Raw genomic sequence first — 21996 nt, 5'->3', positions numbered from 1 at the left:
AAGAATGACGATTTGCACTTGATAGTTTGACACATTTATGTTGATAAAAATAAAATGTATGTGAAAGGCAGTTTATTCTGCGTTTGGGAAAATTGGCCCAAAAGTGATTCTTCAATCATTTTATTTAGTTTAATTTCTATATCAACATAAATGTGTCAAACTTTCAAGTGTAAATCGTCATTCTTATGTAAAATTGTCTGATCTTTACGATAAAAATATTTTCAGATTTATAAAATCTGACCTAACATTTGAAAACGGCCAAAAATGCTTTTATAGCGGAATCGGGGTTAAATGGACCCTAGATGATTTTTGCGGAGCAAGTGGTTATTTTTACTGGATTCCTGGGACATTTTCACATAAGTTAAGTGCATTTTGGAAGGCCGCATAAAGCCTCCGCTCTAAATACAGGCCGATTTTCAAGAAAAAATGTTAAAAAATGGGGAATTGGGGCAAAATGGACCCTTTGCCGTTTTGTGCGGTGGATGAAACCATCACCAATCGATTCCCCGGATTTTTTTCCATTAGAAACATTATTATTCATACCAGGGAACCAGCCGCGTTCAATTTAGTCCGATTTTGGGTTCCATTTCGCCCACTGTGCAATGACACAAAAAAGCTTATTTGGTCATAGGGAAGGCCCCCACAAAGTTTGAGCCAAATCAAAAAATACAAATAAAATCCATTTCCGGTTTTGGTAGAGAATTGCTCATATCTGGAGTTTTTTTTTGAAATGGTCCAATAAACCAAATTTCCAGTTTTTGCTTTTTGGGTGTTTTTAGAACCGCCTTGAGTCAGGGGTATTAAAAAACACCCAAAAAGCAAAAACTGAAAATTTGGTTTATTGGTCCTTTTCAAAAAAAAACTCCAGATATAGTGATTATTTTTTTTTCACTTCAATTTACTATTTATGAACCCTGAATTCAGAACCATCATTAACAGTCATTGCCCCAAAAGTGAAAGACACCATCTACCACCTTAATGCAACCGAAAACCCTTGATCTGAACATTCAACCATTTTGAGCCACCCTAGCGGGTATGCCAATGACATGCCCAAAATGACAAATAACATTCCCAAAAAATCTGACCAAATATCAATTATCTTGCCTTATTTCGAACTTTTTTTCCCAACAACACTGATCCTGACCCCAAAATGCCGAAAAATACTAATGAAATGGAAAATTTTCACCGGGATAATTAAAACGCAATATAAAAACTTTTCGTAAACATGTATTTTTACTTTTGCTTTGCCATTTTTACCATTATTGGAACAACTGTATTCGTCTTAAACCATACGACGCATTTCATCGAAATGGGCTATAATCTTTTTCAATCACTTCGCACACATCCTTTTCAACTCTTTTTTTTTCTTTCTTCCATTCCTCTCGCTCCCGAGCTCACTTTAGTTAACCGAGTATATGTTATCCAACGTAACTGTACACAGAATATTGTAAGAAAATAAATTCCTTCTTGCGTTGCGAACTCACTGTTAGCATTCGTACTTTTTAAAAACTAGCTTTTTTTGCAATGTTTTTTTTCTGCTAATTTCTAGGTTGCGCGACTAACTGGTTGATATTTCCTTGCATTTTTTTCTTGTTAGCATCAACTTATTCATGTTTTGTTAATAACTCCGATATATCCTATATGCTCTACTGGTTGCATTGTTATGCTTATGTCTTTTTTTCTGTGTTACACTCTAGAGATAAACTTTGGTGGGAGAGAATTTTTCGGTTACTTGTTTGCTTCTGGTTTACACCGAGCTGCTGGCTCACAGCTTGAGTTGCATTCGCGTCTTCCAATTACACACTACTTTTTACACAGGTACATTAAAAACGTGTCTCTTTCTTTCTTGCTCGTTTTATTTGTTACAACTTTGAATTGTTTATGGTTTTTTTTCTTCTAAAGTTCAATGTTTTAACTGTTCTCGTTAGTCTGTCTGAATTACAGTGACCTTTCGTTTATTTTTTTGTCGTATAGTTTGTAGGGTCACTCTGTTACCAATTTCGATCAAATAGGTTCTTTCAGCTGATTTCTGTGAAGTTATGCGATCAACGTGAAGAATTGTAAATGCCTAGGTGGAGTGAAATTTGCATGCTTCTCTAAATGGAGATGGGCTGCGAACTTTTCATGTTTCTACTAATGAAGATTTGTAATTGACAGACATCGTCTCCGGCGATCGTGTGAAATAGTGTGTCCAAATACTTGTTCCGGTGTGTACAGAGCTGAAAATCCGTCGAAAAATATACTTCACACTTCGGATTGGTACGGGCTTATTGCTCGGCGTATATTTTTGTAGTTTTATCAAAAATAGTTGTCCTGCAGTTTTAAACGGGTTGTTCTATATCTGTTCTGATGGTGGTTGAGGGAGCAGTTTCCCGAGTTTTTGGGGGTTTTGATTGTTGACAGTTTTCAGTTTTGTGGGTAAGTTCGCTACGATGGACATTGCAGCTTGTCTACAAAATACAAGACAATGTTTAGCCATTTTTTTTTTGTAAATTTACAACGTCACTACCGGTGCGAACGACAATATTTTACGAATGCATTCGAAAATAGATTGATGTTTGTATTGTTTTAACGGTGCTAACGGTTCAAACGTCGTTTACGTACTAATTAAAATATCAACCTGTTTTCTTTCTTATTATACTGCTAACATGTTTAACTTTATCGCAATTGTTTATTCTTACATGGTTATAGCTCTTATGTTTTATCTCAACAAATCCCATTACTTTTGCATGATCGAATTGAGCCAATTTAGTTTGTTGAAAGGCTTTATGTAATCCTCGTGTAAGTTTACACGTTTAACGTTATGTTGGCCACAGAAAATGTAACGCGTAAGAATCCTCGCTCCTAATTAGTAACTATCTAGCACAGACTTGAACACGCAGATGAGTTTTGTTTGTCTGTGATGATTTGCCGATACAAATACGCACACACATACAGATATTATGATCGTGGATAAATGTGCTTGATTTTCTTCATCTTTAATTTAGAGTAGACTATATAGTCGAACGCACAGTTAGAAGTCGTTTAAAACACGTCTTTTAAGCTTCAATCGTAACATTAGCTCGATGAATTTGCACAACTCTAAAACCAAATAAATGTGTGTTTCTTATGTAATTGGTGTTTACTTTTCTTACTTATGCTTCAAGTAATGATATTTTGTTTATTCTATTTCATAAAAAAAGGTTTATCTTCAAATCGTGTGTGTGTGTGACTCAGGTCTAGGGTCCGCTTGTTGGGGTGACTTTGGACCAAAAAAAAAATATGGTTCTTGTGATTTTTAGGTACAGTTCACAGATTTTTTGGTATAAGATACTTTCCATAATTTGCAAAACAAGTGTCAATAACACGTTGTTTCAATGGATTCTGACCAACTTCAGATGCCACTTTTTGACAACTACAGTCATGCCTCGGTTTTGCACTGCCCCAGTTCGTTCAGCTGTCTCGGTTAAGCACAGAGCTTATTATAGGATTTTGGCTATAGAGTTATCAAATACGCTCACGCACACCAGCACCCTATTTGTTTTGCTGGCAGGTACGAAATTTAACCTCAATCTTTTTCGTGTACGTATTCGCAATACATGCACACGTAGGTAGATTTTTCATACATTTCGAATGTAGTAACAACATTTTTGAAAATATTCAAAATGTTTACAAAAATACGTATTTTGTATACGTCATTTCAAACGTAACAAAACATTTTTTGAAAATACTCAAAATTTTCACAAAACTACGTATTTTCTAAAAATACTCAAATTTCAGTTTTTCACAATACGGGTATTAAATGATTGGGATTTTTCCATACATCTTGAATGTAAGGACAATTTTTTTTGAAAATAATCAAATTTTTACAAAACTAAGTATTTTTGAAAAATGACTCAATATCTCAGTTTTTTTACAATATGGATATCAAGGATCGGGATCTGTATTTTCGTCATGAAAAACTCAAATTTTTTTTTTAAATATGGGTATCAAACGATCGAAATTTTATCATACATTTCAAATGTAACAAAACATTTTTTTGAAAATACTCAAAATTTTCACAAAACTACGTATTTTCTAAAAAATACTCAAATTTCAGTTTTTCACAATACGGGTATTAAATGATCGGGATTTTTCCATACATCTTGAATGTAAGGACAATTTTTTTGAAAATAATCAAATTTTTAAAAAACTACGTATTTTTGAAAAATGACTCAATATCTTAGTTTTTTTTTACAATATGGGTATCAAGGATCGGGATCTGTATTTTGGAAAAAAAACGTTTTTTATGATTTAGGTATCAAATTATATGATATTTTTTGGAAAATACTCAATTTTTTTACAAAACTACTTATTTTTGAAAAAAAAAATGCTAAAATTTTTAGTTATTGCTACCCATATCGTGAAAAAATTGAATTTTGAGTATTTTTTTTCGAAAATACCCATATCGTGATAAACTGAAAATTTTAGTATTTTATCAAAAATACGTAGTTTTGTGAAAATTTTGAGTATTATAAAAAAAATGTTGGGTTTATATTCGAAATGTATTAAAAATCCTGATCATTTGATACCCATATTGTGAAAACTGAAATTTTGAGTATTTTTTTTTCGAAAATACGTAGTTTTGTGAAAAAATGAGTATTTAAAAAAAATGTTGTTATTACATTCCAAATGTATGAAAAAATCCCGATCGTTTGATACCCATATTGTAAAAAACTGAAATTTTGAGTATTTTTTTCCAAAGTACGTAGTTTAGTGAAAATTTTGAGTGTTTTCAATTAATAAATGGTATTACATTCGAAATTTAGGAAAGAGAAACCGATCATTTGATACCCATATTACAAGAACAATTTTTTTGAGTTTTTTTTGTAGAGACAAATATGTTGAATACGTATTTTTGTGAAAATTTTCATGTAATTATAATTGCAATGGATAGCTGCCATCATCCCAAATTCAAAATACTATAATTTTGATAAAGCTGTCAGACCAAATCTGTCAGACCAAAGAGTTAATAGTAAGCAATCTTGGTCTTTTACGTAGGTGCACATCAATCAAGAATAGAAAATTTTAAAAGAATTTATTTTTTTCAAATAAAGAACTTTTTGGGCTGCAAAATGAAATATTCGCCAGTAATTGATTGAATAGTGTGGCGTCTGGTTCACCGACAATTAAATAAGCAATTAAGAGCTTGAAATTATTTATGTGGATTTGTTATTCCTCTCGTTCCATCTTCCCTTTGCAGCCTGATTGTGGTTTATTTTTGAGAATTCGGTAAAAAATTTCTTTATCGTCTCCCTATTGTCGTTTTAGAGGTTTGCCAGTAAACATTGAGATATTTTTTTTTCTAAACTAAACTTTGAAAAGCTGTTCTTCAAAATGGCGGATATAAAATAACCATTTATGTTTGATTATCTCACTCTGGTGATTTTTTCCAGTTCAACCGGTGGACAAAACATTCAAAATAACCCAAAGTCACCCCCGCGGACGGTATTTTTTTCAAGTTTTGTCCAATGCCGTTTTCAAACAACAGCAACTAAATCAAGCACGACGTTATTTAGACACAGCAGTTCAAATCTCTTTGTGACAATATTTATGGGTGTGATTTCAACCTATTTCAACAATTTTCATTCTGGCCGCGGCAGAAGTGATGGTAAAATTACTTGTTTTTTTGCTACTACTTTAAATCTGCCTTAATTTAGAGCATCGACTACTGCCAGCCTAAGTGTTTGAAGCATTTCCTAACTGCGCTAGTTTTGCTTCTTTTTGTTTTTCAAAACGATTGTCTATTGTCAACTATAAACGTCATGTGCACTGTGTGACTACGAAGTGTGACTACGTGTTTCTATTCCGTTGCAACGGGCTTTCTTTGTTGGTTATGATGTTAAATATGAGAATTCTAAACCAGTCTGCATTTGAATTTGGCTTCAAAACTACTCTCGTACTTTTTAATAGCAACTATTTTTTGCTATTCTTTTGTTTAGTTTGCCTGTGTTGGTAATCAGCTGAGCTAAGATTTTCTCTCTAGTTCTCTTTTATGATTTTTTAGTAACAAAATTGAGAAAAAAGTTTGAATGTGAAATCTATCAACTATTTATGAATATTTGCTTTTTTATTACTTTTTTTCTAATTGTAACACAATATTGCTTCAATGAGTTTATGGAATGTGATATGATTTTCTAAAACTTATTTTCCTTGTTTAGTTTCGTTTTCATTTCCTTGAATTTTATCAAAATATTTAAATTTTTACAGATGAATGGTTTGAAGTCTGAAAACAGAAATTTCAGTATCAGAAGAAAACTAGAGTCGAAAAAAAACACACAAATCCAACGTTGAAAGTGCAAGGTTTGAGCGATCCACCCATAGTTTTTCTTAACCTTCTCACTATCCTTGGTAGTCCTACAGATGTATCAGCGCCAAACGTTCCGCTACGGCGGCGACGTCAGCCGTGGCAGCGTCGTCGGGCTTTTCGGGGACGGCAAACACACTGTCGGACGACGGTCATCAAAGGCAGGTGTCGAACATTTGCAGCGACTTGGTAACAACGTCGTCCTTCAGGCAGGCCTCCAGGAACTCTTCGATCGTGATGATGCCGTCCTGGTTCAGGTCCAGCTTCCGGAACACGTCATCGACCTGTGGAAGCATTGTTTGAAATATTGAAACCATAAACTCAACAAACCCAACTCCCGTCCCCGTACCTGTTCCCGCGCCTTCCGATCGTCGTCCGGCTGGTGGGGCCTCCGGCCCATGAGCTCGTGCACGGCCAGCACGATCTCGGACAGCTCGGCCCGGCTGATGCAGCCGTCGTTGTTGATGTCGTACAGCCGGAACGTCCATCGCAACCGCTCGTATACGGAGCCCCGCAGCAGGGTCGATAGGGTCACCAGGAGATCCTGAAGGGGGAGGGTATTTTATGTTTCTTTTCTTTTTTTACCTGGTTTGAAAACTCGAGCTGCCGGATGAATAGGCTAGCTAGATGTGGTTATTATTATTTTTTATAAACAAATAACTTTGAGGTAATGAAGTTGGCGGTTTCTTAAGTTAACAATATTTTTTTTTAGAAAGAAGAGCTTCGATTTGGGATTAATATTGTTTCAAAATGCGATTGCTCAAAATAACGTTTTTTGCAGAAAAATTATGTACACGGATTAATTAAAGCCTTTAGGGAAATTTCAAGTCAAGTTTTTGCGCTAGGCTTCATCCATAAAGTACGTCACGCTAAAATCAGCCAAAATTTACCCCCCCTCTCCCCCCCCCTTTGTCACGCTTTTCCTATACTTATAACACGCAATGTCACACTCGCTCATACCCCCCCCCCCCTCCCCCCCTAGAGCGTGACATACTTTATGGATGACGCCCTAGAATTCAAGCTGGTGCAAAATTTGGTAACAGAGATCAGCCAAAATTTACCCCCCCTCTCCCCCCCCCTTTGTCACGCTTTTCCTATACTTATAACACGCAATGTCACACTCGCTCATACCCCCCCCCCCCCCCTCCCCCCCTAGAGCGTGACATACTTTATGGATGACGCCCTAGAATTCAAGCTGGTGCAAAATTTGGTAACAGAGATATTCATTAAAATGATGATTTTGCCTTCCTCACTGAGGTAAGGCTATAATCCTGCTCTAAAAATGAACTTTTTATTAAAAGCTCGAAGACCCACCTTCATATATACATATCGACTCAGAATCGAAAACTGAACAAATGTCTGTGTGTGTGTGTATGTGTGTGTGTGTGTATGTATGTATGTGTTCAAAAATCTTGCCAAGTTTTCTCAGCACTGGCTGAACCGATTTTGATCGAACCAGTTGCATTCGACTTGGTTTAGGGTCCCATACATCGCTATTGAATTGTTTGAAGTTTCGATAAGTAGTTCAAAAGTTATGTATAAAAATGTGTTTTCACATATATACGGATCTCAATTATATGCATGTAAACGATGTCCGACCCATCGTTGGTTAGGTAATCGAGAGACCTTTCCAACGAGTCCACAACATTGAAGATCTGGCAACCCTGTCTCGAGTTATGACCACTCAAGTGATATTTATGTACTTTTTTGAAGCCGGGTCTCACTTAAATGCATCTAAACGATGTCCGGATCCATCATCCGACCAATAGTTGGTTAGGTAATCAAGAGACCTTTCCAACGAGTCCACAACATTGAAGATCTGGCAACCCTGTCTCGAGTTATGACCACTTAAGTGATATTTATGTACTTTTTTGAAGCCGGATCTCACTTAAATGTATGTAAACGATGTCCGGAACCATCATCCGACCCATAGTTGGTTAGGTAATCAAGAGACCTTTCCAACGAGTCCACATAATTGAAAATCTGGCAACCCTGTCTCGAGTTATGACCACTAAAGTGATATTTATGTACTTTTTTGAAGCCGGGTCTCACTTAAATGCATGTAAACGATGTCCGGATCCATCATCCGACCCATCGTTGGTTAGGTAATCATGAGACCTTTCCAACGAGTTTACAACATCGAAGATCTGGAAACCCTGTCTCGAGTTATGACCACTTAAGTGATATTTATGTACTTTTTTGAAGCCGGATCTCACTTAAATGTATGTAAACGATGTCCGGAACCATCATCCGACCCATCGTTGGTTAGGTAATCAAGAGACCTTTCCAACGAGTCAACATAATAGAAAATCTGGCAACCCTGTCTCGAGTTATGACAACTTAAGTTATATCTGTGTACTTATTTTTCTGGACCTAAAAAAAATAGCTGAAATATGTGTCCAAACCACTCATATTACCCATTGTTGGTAAAAAGTGAGGAAGGCATCAACCACACAGGTGAATTAAATTAGTTTTTGTAATAAAATAGAAAATGGTGTCAATCCAAGCTATAAAAATTTTCATTTGCCATTGAAACTGACTTCACAGTTTTTTTTTATTTTGATAAAGTGCACCGTTTTGAATCTATATTCATTTTTTGATAACGTTTCTCGCAGAATATATCATTCTCTTGAAATTAATTCAATTCAATTCAATTCGGTTTTATTTGTGAATAATCAAGTTACAATGAGTTCATTTAGGTACACAACAGAGTTTTGGTGTTCCTTTCAGCTGTGTTTTACATCATAATTCAATCGAAAAATTATTACTTTTAACTATGGAATAGACAAGAGTAAGAAAAAGTTTTCAAAAAACTTACAGAAAGTGCAATGGGAAAAGGATAGATAAAGAGAAAGCTTAAAACTAGATCACAGACAAAAAATAATCAATTATAGATGTGCTTGATCATCAGCTCCCAGAGGGCCAGAAATTGTTCTGCCTTGTTACGGCAGCTCCGAAACCGCGTCATCATCTCCCCCGCGAGAGCAAAGAACTCCGGCAGGGAGATCTTCCCCGGTGACTCCTTGCTGGGCCGCATCGCCGCTACCGGCAGCGACCACGCTGGCAAACGACCGCCCCCATCCAGGAGGGATCGCTGGGTTGTCCGCTGGTACTTCGCTGAGAAGAGTGGGACGATGCTGCTTTCTTCTTCCTCTTTTCCTGCTCCTCGAGGTAAGACTTGCGCGCGACGCATCCGCGATAATTGCTGGTATGGTTGCCGTCACAGTTCGCGCACTTTACGCGCGGCTTGGTTTGTTCTGCGTTTTCCCCCAAGTCCGCCTTTCGTGGCAGTGCGCACGCCTCCGAGAGGTGTGACTCACCGCACTTCACGCAGCGGGGCCGGAGGTTGCAGTTCCGCGAGCCGTGGCCGAATTTCTGGCAACGGTGGCATTGCGCTACGTACGTCGGGTTCTTGGTGTAAAACCGCCAGTTTACCCAAAAACCGTCCAACGTCTTAGTCCGCCGCAGATCTTGGATCTTGACGGTGCCGCGGTCGAAGTACAACAGGTACAGGGTGTGTGTACCTGTGACTGTTGTCTTTCGCGAGAGCACTTTTATCTCCCGTGGCTTTATTCCGGCGTTCGAAAGGTGTCGCTTCAGGTCGGCGATCGGACGGTCTTGGTAACCCTGCAAGACGACCTTAACAGGGGGCTTCTCTGGGTCGTGTGTGTAGAAGTTGAAGTTGCTACGCTTCAGTTCTTCAAGCACCAGGTCGAAATCTTTTCTGTTCAGTGTGATCACTTACACTGCCGACTTACCGATTTTCAGACAATATCCGAGGCCTTCCAGCAACTCGTCAACATCGTCCGCCAACGTGTCCAAAACAAAAATTGGAGGTGGTCTACGTTCCGCTGGAGTGTTGTTCTTTTTTGACGTCTGCACTTTTTTCCGTGCACGACCATCATCGTCGTCTTCGTCGTCGGTAGTGCTGCTACCGTCGGTGTTGTTGTTGTTGTTTTCTTCGTCGTCGCTCAGCATCTAGAACTCGTTCCTGATGGGGATGTTGGCGGATGTTGATGTGCCACTGGTCGTGGCACCGGAGGTACCCGAACGGGTTCGCACTGGTGATTTCGGAACATATCCGGGATGCAGTAACTTTTTGTCGATGTCTTCTGCGCTCACGCTCCCCTGCGCGATGGCGGCCGACACGGCGTTGGTTTGTTTACCTTTTTGTACACGGCCGGTAGACGAACTTCGCGGGTTTTTCGAGGCCGCACTCGAACTGCCACGGCCACGGCCGGCCTTTGGCATGCTACAGGAGCAAACTCGCGGCTAATCACGGTAAACTACGGCGAAAAAAATCGAAAAAACGATGGAGCACTGAGCACTTGACTGCTGCTTGCTCTTGTGCGTACACGGAGGGTGTGTGAAAAAAAACCATTCACAAGATCGGAATTTCGAATTTATGTAGTCTTGTACTGCCCACCATTGAAAAATCGGCTAATATCCACTTTTGGCAAAAACGAGATATTAGCACCAGGTGGTAGAGGATGTTCCAACGCATCTTCTGGAACTTGAATTTCACTGAAATAGTGTTTAGACTTGGCTGCCGATGCGAAAAACCAAACGGCTAATATGCCACTCTTATGGGAAATTGCCTTGACAGAGATTTTGTGACAAACACTAAAACGCGTTTTTCTCGGAATACTTGATTTGGCATAATAGCCGAATTTTCTATTATAGGCAGTGTATAGACAACTAATAATGCAAAATGGCTTCTTTTGGACAAAGTTTCATCAAAATTAATAAATACCATAAACTGGGGTCAATCGGGACACATGGGGCGAATTGGGACAGCAATTTTAACCATGATGGAGCACAATATTTTGATTTTTCTGGTTGGTTTCGGATAGAACAGACTCAGGCCAACAAAATGTGTACATCCATTTCCAAATTTAAAAGCTTTAAGTGGTCTAAAAACTGCTGTCCCTATTCAGACTGTAGTCCCGATTCACCCCAGATTACGGTACAAAATCAAAATCCTATTTCGAAGGTTATTTTGTAACTTTTTTCCTTCAGTAGATTTGCTCGATTCTTTGTGCACCCGAAAACTCTGTTCCCAACTTTGAATTAATCGACCGTTGAAAGGTGATCCACATCTCTGCTGAGGATAGGAACTTCACACAGGTAATGTTTAAACAACGAAAATTTCGAAAAAATGCGAAATTCTAGTGATCAACTTACTTGATTGTTTATTTTGTCTAACCCGTCTAAGTTTACTAGGTTACATTCATTCGTTATGAACGATGGTAAAATATTTTTCCTTGATGGTGCTATATATTTTATCACCTTCAAACACTATTTCCTTCATTTCCTCTTCAAGTGTGTTGTACTCTTGTACAGGTGCCATAGTCTAAACACTTCATTATTTCGAGGTAAAATTCGCGTGACATTTTTACCACATTATAACGACCAGCACCAGAAAATGCCAGTGACAATTGGACGTTGCATTATTTCCATCAAATTAAGCAACAATGCACTTGTTGTTATTTGCTGTAAAAAAGTTGTGATAAAATATGTAAAACTTATTTATCTGTGATATGATCCAGCAAAAATTATGCATAAAAAGCAACAGTAGTACAGCGAAACCGTGCGCTTCCTTTTCGGCTTCCGAGGTGGAGGTTACAGCAGCGAGTTCAAGTTACTCGCAAAAATCACCACCACCCACTCTGGAAGTAGGAAGCATGCTTTTAATTTGGAACATGGCTCAGTTTCTGCGGCGGAACAAACGAACGAACGAACGAAACTTGCGAACACAGATTGCGTGACCTGACTAATTGGAGGACCGTCGAAAGCATGTTGCATAATAAACTAATTAGATTTCAACCGGGGTAAATTGTCACCACCATTCAAGTCTAATCCAGTGAGTCTGCCATCGCACAGCACGGGGTGGCAGGAACACAACGTTTGCTTACCCGAAACGTAATGGATCCGTTACAATTAACGTCGAACGCTTTGAACACATAGTGTGCATAAAGGCTGGAATCTGTGGGATGGGAAAGAGAAATGTTTGTGTTAATTAATTATGTGTGTGCTGGGGGGGTCATTAAGGGAGGTTGACAGGACACTTACTTCCATGAGGGAAAAATTTCGCATAAATATCCTTAAAACTATCCTCGTGCACTACACCGTCGGGGCATTCCTGGAAGTAGATGGAATTCAAATAATTTAATTGGTTCCGTAAATCACGGCAAAATTAAGCTTTTTTTTCAAAACGTAATGTCAGCACAAAATATGTGCAAAGTGGCAAAGTTTCCCAAATGAAGGTCCTCCGAAAGCAATTACTTACAAGCTAAACCCCCCCTCCCAAAAGTTCAACCACGTTATCAAACCGAAACTCTTACCGTTTTGAAGCCCCGATACATGACTCGTATCTCCTGGCGGGTAAACTTTGTCAACCGGCACAGGTCCTCGAGCGCCACTGGAATCGGTTTCGGGGCCCGCGTCGGCTCCAGCTCGTACACGACCTCCTCGATGGGACTGTCCGGTGGGGTTGCCATCTTCGCATTGACTTCGACTCACGCTGGGTCTTGGTTCGGGGAGTGGGGGGTGGGAGGACACACACGTGGGTCTATTTGCACGTGGTTCACTCACACAGTGGGGCGTTGAATGTTAACTTTGCGCTAGTTACGGGTTCTGCGTTCTAATGTGCCACTACCGCTCGGTGGATGCCATTCGGGAGGAAGCTGGTGCTGATGGTGTTATACTCTACGGCAAACTTGGTGGGTTGGACAGCTAGAGGGTCTTGCTCCGGTGGCCACTTACTTATCGTGGGACCTGGGATTGGTGGTTTTAACAATCTGTGGAAGAGAACGGAGAAGAAAAATAAAATACGTTAAACTTGCTGGGCACGTTTTGAAGCTTTTGAGGGTTTCGAAAGTTTTGAGCAGGGGTCATGTGGACGAAAAGTACATTTTAATTAGTTTCTGTATGTGTTTGGCATTCTCAAAGTTTAGCAGTGGAGTTCAGGCAACATTGTTGTAAAAAATTCTCTTGTTAAGTTGCCTTTCTAGTTCTACAAACGATTACAATTATTTAATGTATTGGAAGAGTTCTAGAGATAACATTGATATTTAGCAATTCCCCACGAAAACAGCATGATTCGAAAAAAAAGTTCTCCGATCGGGCTCAAAATTTTTCTGGGGGTTCCTTGGCCGATATAATTGGACCCGTATTTTTTTGTTTGGCCATTAGGGTGACCTACGCCGTGTTAGGGTGGTTCGAAAATTGACAATTTTCGTCGTTTTTCGCAAAAACCACTTTTTTCAAAAAATCATATCTCCGCGCCATTTCATCCGATTTTAGCTGTCTTAGATGCAAAAGAAAGGTGATTAGTTTGACTATTTAAGAAAAATAGTAAGAAGTTTCAAAAATCTAGCTTAACATTTGAAAAGGTCGTATGAAAACTTAATATGCTGTTTTGAAGGTCTCGGGACCAAAGAGCCTATGTCTGAAAATATTTTTATCGGATTCCTCGGAAAATTTCACATAATATATCAAAAAATGGTGAAGTTATGTTTTCGATACTCTGAGATACGATCTTTTGAAAATAAAAACTGAGTTTTTCGACGTGCCTCGCGCAAAAATGGAAAAATGACGAAAACGGGAAAAAAACTACTTTTTTCACTAAAACGGCGATAACTTAAAAATTTCAGCGATGACCTATATATGTTAGGATACCAAAATTTTCGTAATTAAAATACGCAACTTTTGGTACCCCTCCGTTTTCGTCATTTTCCCATTTTTGCGCGTGGCGCATCGAAAAACTCAGTTTTTATTTTTTTTTTAAAATCTTATCTCAGAGTATCGAAAACATAACTTCACCATTTTTTGATATATTATGTGAAATTTTCCGAGGAATCCGATAAAAATATTTTCAGACATAGGCTTTTTGGTCCCGAGACCTTCAAAACAGCATTTTAAGTTTTCATACGACCCTTTCATATGTTAAGCTAGATTTTTGAAACTTCTTACTATTTTTCTTAAATAGCTAAACTAATCACCTTTCTTTTGCGTCTAAAACAGTCTAACATCCGATGAAATGGCGCGGAGATACGATTTTTTGAAAAAAGTGTTTTTTGAGAAAATCGACGAAAATTGCAATTTTTCGGACTACCCTAACACGACGTAGGTCACCCTAATGGCCAAACGAAAAAATACGGGTCTAATTATTTCGGCCAGGGAACCCTTAGAAAAATGTTGAGCCCGATCGGAGAACTTTTTTTTGGAACCATGCTGTTTTCGTGGGGAATGGCTGTATTATAAGCAAGAGATTTGATAATGTGTACCAGATGTTCAAGTTTTGTTTAACCAAATTGATTGAAACTAAGTATGAAAATGTTTTTTTAATGAAATAACAATATAAGTAAAAGTCTTTAAATTTTCTGTTCTGCTCAGATTTTCTATATTTGAGCAATTCTCGGAGATCTCGATCATTCGATTTTTTTTTGTATTTTTAATCCGGCAGAAACATTTTTGGTGCCTTCGGTATGCCCAAAGAAGCCATTATTCATCAAAAGTTTGTCCATATAATTTTCCATACAAAAATGGCTGCTGTCTATACAAAAATTATGTATGAAAATTCAAAAATCTGTATCTTTTGAAGGAATTTTTTGATCGATTTGGTGTCTTCGGCAAAGTTGTAGGCATGATGAGTACTACACTGAAAAAAATGATACACGGTAAATTTTTTGGTGATTTTTTATTTATCTTTTTGTCACTAAAACTTGATTTGCCAAAAAGTAATATTTAATTTTTTTTATTTTTTGGTTCGTTTTAGGGTTGATGTCCCCAAAATTTGAGAAATTTGCAGAATGTGCAAAAAATCTTTACGAGTAATGAATTTTTGTTTTTCGATGTAAAATCTAATTTTCAATCAAAAAGTACTTGCGTGAAATTTTGATAAAGTGCACCGTTTTCAAGTTATAGCCATTTTTAGGTTACTTTTTTGAAATAATCGCTGTTATTCATGTTTTAAAATTAGTTCCCATGCTTGTCCACTTTTGAAACATATATTTTTGAGAAGCTGAGAATAATCTCTTTTTTTTCTATTTAGCTTTTTTGAACTTTGTTGATACGACCCTTTGTTGCTGAGATATTGCCATGCAAAGGTTTAAAAACAGGAAACTTGAAGTTGATGATGTTAGAGTCTCAACCAAACAATCCATAATTTTCTAATGTCGATATCTCAGCAACGAATGGTCCGATATCATTGTTAAAACATGAAACATTCGTGAAATTTTCCGGTTTTTTCCAAAGCAATATTTTTTTCTTAAGTCAAGACTGACATTTTACGTCCTTTTGAAATGTTAGTCTTGATTTAAGAAAAAAAATATTGCAAACATATAAAAAAAATTAAAATAGTGTTTTTTTCAAATCAAACTTTAGTGACAAAAAGTGAAATAAAAAATCACCCAACAATATTTCATCGTGTATTATTTTTTTCAGCGTAGTCCTTATTCATACCTACAACATTTCCGAAGGCACCAAATCGATCAAAAAATTCCTTCAAAAGATACAGGTTTTTTAATTTTTATATATCATTTTTGTAAGGACTGCTGCCGATTTTGCATGGAAAACTATATGGACAAAATATTGATGCAAAATGGCTTCTTTGGGCATAACAAAGGCACCAACAAAATTTCAGCCGGATTAAAAAAATACAAAAAGTAAAATTAAACAAAGATCTTATTCATAGAGCTCCTTTGTCATGAAAACTAAGAAATCAGGGTGCATTCATTTCGGATATATTAGTCAATCTAGTTGAATATTAAAAATATGTTATCAAATTTGTGGGAAACTTGGGTTGGTGCCGTGGAGAGAATCCCCGACACGTCTGGTTCGTTCGGAGATAGTTGTTGGAAGGGGGCACAGTTTGTTGACATCGACTGGCAGCTGACCGCTGACCGGATATATGCGTTACGGGTGGGCGTAACGCTTAGCACAAGGGGCGTACATGCGGGGGTTATTATTCGGGTCCACACATCTTCCCTCCTCTCCTAAAAAAAGTTACTAGCGCAACTCACAAAAGCAATCAAACTAAATCATTCATGCTGTGTTGCGTATCAGAAACAGTAGAGATATTGTTTACCTCACAATTTTTTTATCCTATCTTCTTTTGATAGGTTTACCATGTAGTTAAAACATTAACTATATTTCAAACAAGTAATTATTTCGTCATTCTGATAAAAGGTTCCTGCATGACCCTGATTTAACTTGCTTCGGACTTCGACTTTTTGTCTTTAGACCTTCGGTTCGGAATACGGCAACGCAGCTGAAGCACTAAAGCACACACTCGCTTCGAATTGCTGTTTTCAATTGGTTCCGTAGTCTCTGTCTTGATGTCTTGTCCTGCTTCGCCAATTAAGATCAGTTCTCGGTTTTTAAAGACGATCAGATCATAGAGACGATACCCCAAGGATCATTGACGGCACGGTGTCTTTTCTTAAGGCTGGTATGCAGATCGGAAGGAAAGGGGTCAAGAAACAGCTTCACGAACAGCAGAACAAAGGAGAAGGAGAGATTTCTTGGGGCTTTTCTTCACCCTCTCTGGCTTGCTTTCGCTGCCGCTGCTGCCCATTTGATTTTTTTCTCGACCGATTCCTTCCGAAGTGCATACACCGCTTTAGGGAATGGTAGTCGGGTTTGCTTATCCTTAGCGCACCCCACGCAGTTGTCAACATCAGCGTCCTTGAACTGCACTGCAGAGGCAGATCTTCGGCTAACTTCGGCCTTTCACAAGTCGTTGTTGTCTTCTGGTTGCGGCCTTTTCAGTGAGTTCACAAGCCAGCATGGCCTATTCAGTGAGAGCTCACAAGCCGTTGTTGTCTTCTCGTTGCGACCTTTTCAGTGAGTTCACAAGCCAGAATGGCCTATTCAGTGAGAGCTCACAAGCCGTTGTTGTCTTCTCGTTGCGACCTTTTCAGTGAGTTCACAAGCCAGAATGGCCTATACAGTGAGAGCTCACAAGCCGTTGTTGTCTTCTCGTTGCGACCTTTTCAGTGAGTTCACAAGCCAGGATGGCCTATTCAGTGAGAGCTCACAAGCCGTTGTTGTCTTCTCGTTGCGACCTTTTCAGTGAGTTCACAAGCCAGAATGGCCTATTCAGTGAGAGCTCACAAGCCGTTGTTGTCTTCTCGTTGCGACCTTTTCAGTGAGTTCACAAGCCAGAATGGCCTATTCAGTGAGAGCTCACAAGCCGTTGTTGTCTTCTCGTTGCGACCTTTTCAGTGAGTTCACAAGCCAGAATGGCCTATTCAGTGAGAGCTCACAAGCCGTTGTTGTCTTCTCGTTGCGACCTTTTCAGTGAGTTCACAAGCCAGAATGGCCTATTCAGTGAGAGCTCACAAGCCGTTGTTGTCTTCTCGTTGCGACCTTTTCAGTGAGTTCACAAGCCAGAATGGCCTATACAGTGAGAGCTCACAAGCCGTTGTTGTCTTCTCGTTGCAACCTTTTCAGTGAGTTCACAAGCCAGGATGGCCTATTCAGTGAGAGCTCACAAGCCGTTGTTGTCTTCTCGTTGCGACCTTTTCAGTGAGTTCACAAGCCAGAATGGCCTATTCAGTGAGAGCTCACAAGCCGTTGTTGTCTTCTCGTTGCGACCTTTTCAGTGAGTTCACAAGCCAGAATGGCCTATTCAGTGAGAGCTCACAAGCCGTTGTTGTCTTCTCGTTGCGACCTTTTCAGTGAGTTCACAAGCCAGAATGGCCTATACAGTGAGAGCTCACAAGCCGTTGTTGTCTTCTCGTTGCGACCTTTTCAGTGAGTTCACAAGCCAGGATGGCCTATTCAGTGAGAGCTCACAAGCCGTTGTTGTCTTCTCGTTGCGACCTTTTCAGTGAGTTCACAAGCCAGAATGGCCTATTCAGTGAGAGCTCACAAGCCGTGGTTGTCTTCTCGTTGCGACCTTTTCAGTGAGTTCACAAGCCAGAATGGCCTATTCAGTGAGAGCTCACAAGCCGTTGTTGTCTTCTCGTTGCGACCTTTTCAGTGAGTTCACAAGCCAGAATGGCCTATTCAGTGAGAGCTCACAAGCCGTTGTTGTCTTCTCGTTGCGACCTTTTCAGTGAGTTCACAAGCCAGAATGGCCTATACAGTGAGAGCTCACAAGCCGTTGTTGTCTTCTCGTTGCGACCTTTTCAGTGAGTTCACAAGCCAGGATGGCCTATTCAGTGAGAGCTCACAAGCCGTTGTTGTCTTCTCGTTGCGACCTTTTCAGTGAGTTCACAAGCCAGAATGGCCTATTCAGTGAGAGCTCACAAGCCGTGGTTGTCTTCTCGTTGCGACCTTTTCAGTGAGTTCACAAGCCAGAATGGCCTATTCAGTGAGAGCTCACAAGCCGTTGTTGTCTTCTCGTTGCGACCTTTTCAGTGAGTTCACAAGCCAGAATGGCCTATTCAGTGAGAGCTCACAAGCCGTTGTTGTCTTTTCCGCGTGTAGTTAAAGAAATAAACAATTCTATAAACTGTTACGACCATGTGAAAGTAAAAAAAGACAAAGGAAAAAAAAATGTCTTTCCCTCTTTTTCACCGCGTCATACAAAAAAATCCAAGAAGAAAAACACTGGCTGAAAATTGAGCTCGCTGGCAGAACGGCGCATCCCTGCCAATAATTAACCAGTCCGCGGCGCATCTCTCGATCAGCGAGCAAGTGTAACCCCGAAAGATCTGTATCGCCGGCCAATCTACGCCACTGGCAAAGATTCGAGGCAACTGTTCAGAAAAAAAGAATGCGATTCACATACAACTTCAACCTCAATCTTGGCCAATTCCCGTCCTACCTCCAAAACACAAAAGAACGACACATTCTTACCTGATGCTTCACAGTAAATGTTCTTTCACAAATCACTTCACTTTTTCCCGCGACATGCCGGGGATTCTCCACTATCGCTAAACTGTATTCACCGTAAATTTTACGGTGTCCTGTCACGGTCGCCATTGTGGGAAACTTGGGTTGGTGCCGTGGAGAGAATCCCCGACACGTCTGGTTCGTCCGGAGATAGTTGTTGGAAGGGGGCACAGTTTGTTGACATCGACTGGCAGCTGACCGCTGACCGGATATATGCGTTACGGGTGGGCGTAACGCTTAGCACAAGGGGCGTACATGCGGGGGTTATTATTCGGGTCCACACAAAATTCAAGAGAAAAAAAAAATCATTAAATCATTTCCATTTCCAGCTCACAGTGTAAATCCGCAACAGTATCTTCAATTTGAGCGAAAAATTCTCAACCCACTTCCTATTCGAAAATTACGACAAAAACCATCCCGCGACGTCGCGCTGTCTCGGGGGAATTTCCTCCGACACGTGGCAAAATTTCCCAGAACCAATGAGGCGCCACGATTTAAATTAAAAATCGTTTATTACTCTCATTATGGCTCGGTCACACTGCCTTCGCCTACGTTGCCGGCCAGTTGACCTTTTCTGCTGTCGCACTTGGACGAAAATCTAACCGGGGATCGAAAAAAATAGATTTTAGCTTTTTCATTTTTGCTTGACTGGAGGAATTTGCAATCCTGAATTTTAATTAGCATTAACTCAAAGTAAGTTAGTTGGGAAATAAAGGAAATTGCAAAATGCACATTATTAGGAAACATTATATAAATTTATTTTGCGTGATTCTTACTTCAAATGTTTATTGTTACAACAAAAGACGGAAGCAAAATTATGGTAATGTTTTGGAGCGAGTTGACCTATATTATTCACTGGAACGTCGTCCGGGAAGAAAAATACTCGGTTCAGATAGCAAAAACATCTTCTTTCCAGAAAGAATACATTCAGCAGTCATTGCTATCGCACCCCAGAGTGCAGTTCTGGGTAACGAAGAAACTAAATAAACATTCCTTTCGGGCTCATAAAAACATCAGCTGGAATCTGGTCACGTCTCAGAATGTGTTCCGAACGAGGTACCAGATTTGCCACGCATCCATCTTATTGCTGCGAACAAAGTATCACGCACCTCCATCGAATTGGCAAATGTTCATCCCTTCAGAGGAATCACTACACTCGGAACCCAAATTAGGTCACAAAATACACAAACGATGTGATCACCCACTACAGAGCGGATTCGTTAGTTCGAATTTCGCTACTTCGAATGTCCGCTCATTCGAATACTCGCTAATTCGAACGTATTCGAATTAAAAAGCACTGAAACGTCAAAACCAGTTGTCAAACTGATGTTGACGTTTCAACACCATTGTTCGACAATTTCTGAACACGTGGTTTCAAGCGTTTGACAGCTGTCAGTCGTTCCAATTGGCGAATTTGGATTCGCCTATTCGGATGCATTTTCATTCGAATTAGCGAATCCACTCTGTACTGGGCGTAGAACAAATTGAAAAAAAAATCCATCCTGTTTGGTGCCCAAAACATTGATTGACATGAGCCCGGGGATGAATTGGACCATGTTTTGTTGCGGAAGAATTGATAGTAGAAGTTGTAGGGAAAGGTGCATGGTATGAATAAACAAACAGTCGAGAATTGCTTTGAGAGTTGCCGTTCTGGTTCAGATTGCCTCGATGTTGATACGGACCTGGACCTTGGAACATGTCATTCAGCCATTACATTGTGAGCAGGATATATGTCCGATCAGATTTCAGCTGATTCAACAAACTTTAGTATTGATTTGATTCAGAAAGAATTGTTGTGGTCTAGGTTGTGGTTGAATATGGATAGCTAGAGCTTTGGTTAAAGTTGGTTGCTTGTAATATTGCATCAGGAATTGGTGAATTTTTCATCAGTTTCTGATGAATATTTATCAGGTACACATTTTTACACATCAAACAATTGTTGTGGTTAGGTTGAGCGTTTTAGCAGAATGCATTACTGTGAATACAAAGAGACGAGTTGTTCCTTTTAATTCCGCTATATATAATAATATATAGCGGAATTAAAAGGAACAACTCGTCTCTTTGTATTTACTCAAAAAATTGGTAATATTCAACCTAGCAAATATTCAACATTCCAAAATTCAACTTTTTTTCTGTTCTGCGTCAAACGCGTTCTGACCTGAAATCCCTTTGGCCATTTGTCGCACTTACATCAATTTTCAGGGAGTGACAAGATAGCATGACAAGATTGAAACTACTTTCATATGTAAAGTGACAAAAACGCACGGAGTTTTTTCGGATTTCGTTCAATATTTCAGAGTTGAAATCGAATTTTGGGGATCTGTGAAGGTCAAAAGATGAGCCATTATGAGCTGCACAATATGGCGTTCTTAACTCAATTTACGTTTTCGGTCATATTTCAAGCGACTCCGACTCCGACTCCGACTCCGGCTTTCTGGGATTAGCCGACCCCGACTCCGGCTCCGGCTTTCAGATCCAACCGACTCCGACTCCGACTCTAACTCCGGCCCACCAACAGCCGACTCCGACTCTGAATCCGAATTTAAGTTGACATTTATAAGAAGCGCATTGACTATCATAGTAACCTTGTATTTTTAAATAAAAATTTTAAGCGAAACTATTTTTTAAAGCTCCATTGAAATTTTTAAGACGTACATGGACATCACGCCAAGGCTGAAGAAGTTTATTATTACAAATCAATGTATCTAAAAAAATCTTCGGGGTAAGAACGCTTAAGGGGTCCTTTTCAAATATCCGTGACCTAAAAAATATTTTACCTCGGAATTTTGGATTTATCTGAATTTTTTTTTTTATATATTTAAAAG

The 21996-nt window shown here is 39.3% G+C and overlaps 1 protein-coding gene across 3 annotated transcripts in view; it reads right to left on the bottom strand.

Moving 5' to 3' along the window:
- Positions 1-5562: 5562 nt before the first annotated feature.
- The window catches only part of LOC120432188 (Kv channel-interacting protein 1), a 92850-nt gene continuing 76416 nt past the window's right edge, over positions 5563-21996 (bottom strand). The window contains exons 2-7 of one of the 3 annotated variants that reach the window (XR_008212411.1): positions 12670-13125; positions 12398-12467; positions 12241-12311; positions 6675-6869; positions 6299-6609; positions 5563-6244 (exon numbers count right to left, since the gene is read on the bottom strand). Coding sequence is in view for 2 of the 3 variants with exons in the window: in XM_039597328.2 (XP_039453262.1) it covers positions 6481-6609; positions 6675-6869; positions 12241-12311; positions 12398-12467; positions 12670-12825 (621 nt within the window). In the remaining variant the exon portion in view is untranslated. Of the gene's footprint in view, positions 6610-6674; positions 6870-12240; positions 12312-12397; positions 12468-12669; positions 13126-19135; positions 19414-21996 lie in introns of those variants that run through there. The other 2 variants (XM_039597328.2, XM_039597327.2) reach the window with 2 other exon arrangements.

Source organism: Culex pipiens, chromosome 3 (assembly GCF_016801865.2).
Source record: "Culex pipiens pallens isolate TS chromosome 3, TS_CPP_V2, whole genome shotgun sequence".
Classification (NCBI taxonomy): Eukaryota; Metazoa; Arthropoda; class Insecta; order Diptera; family Culicidae; genus Culex; species Culex pipiens.
Note: the sequence above shows the minus strand (reverse complement) of the source record. Positions and strands in the feature narration are given on the sequence as shown.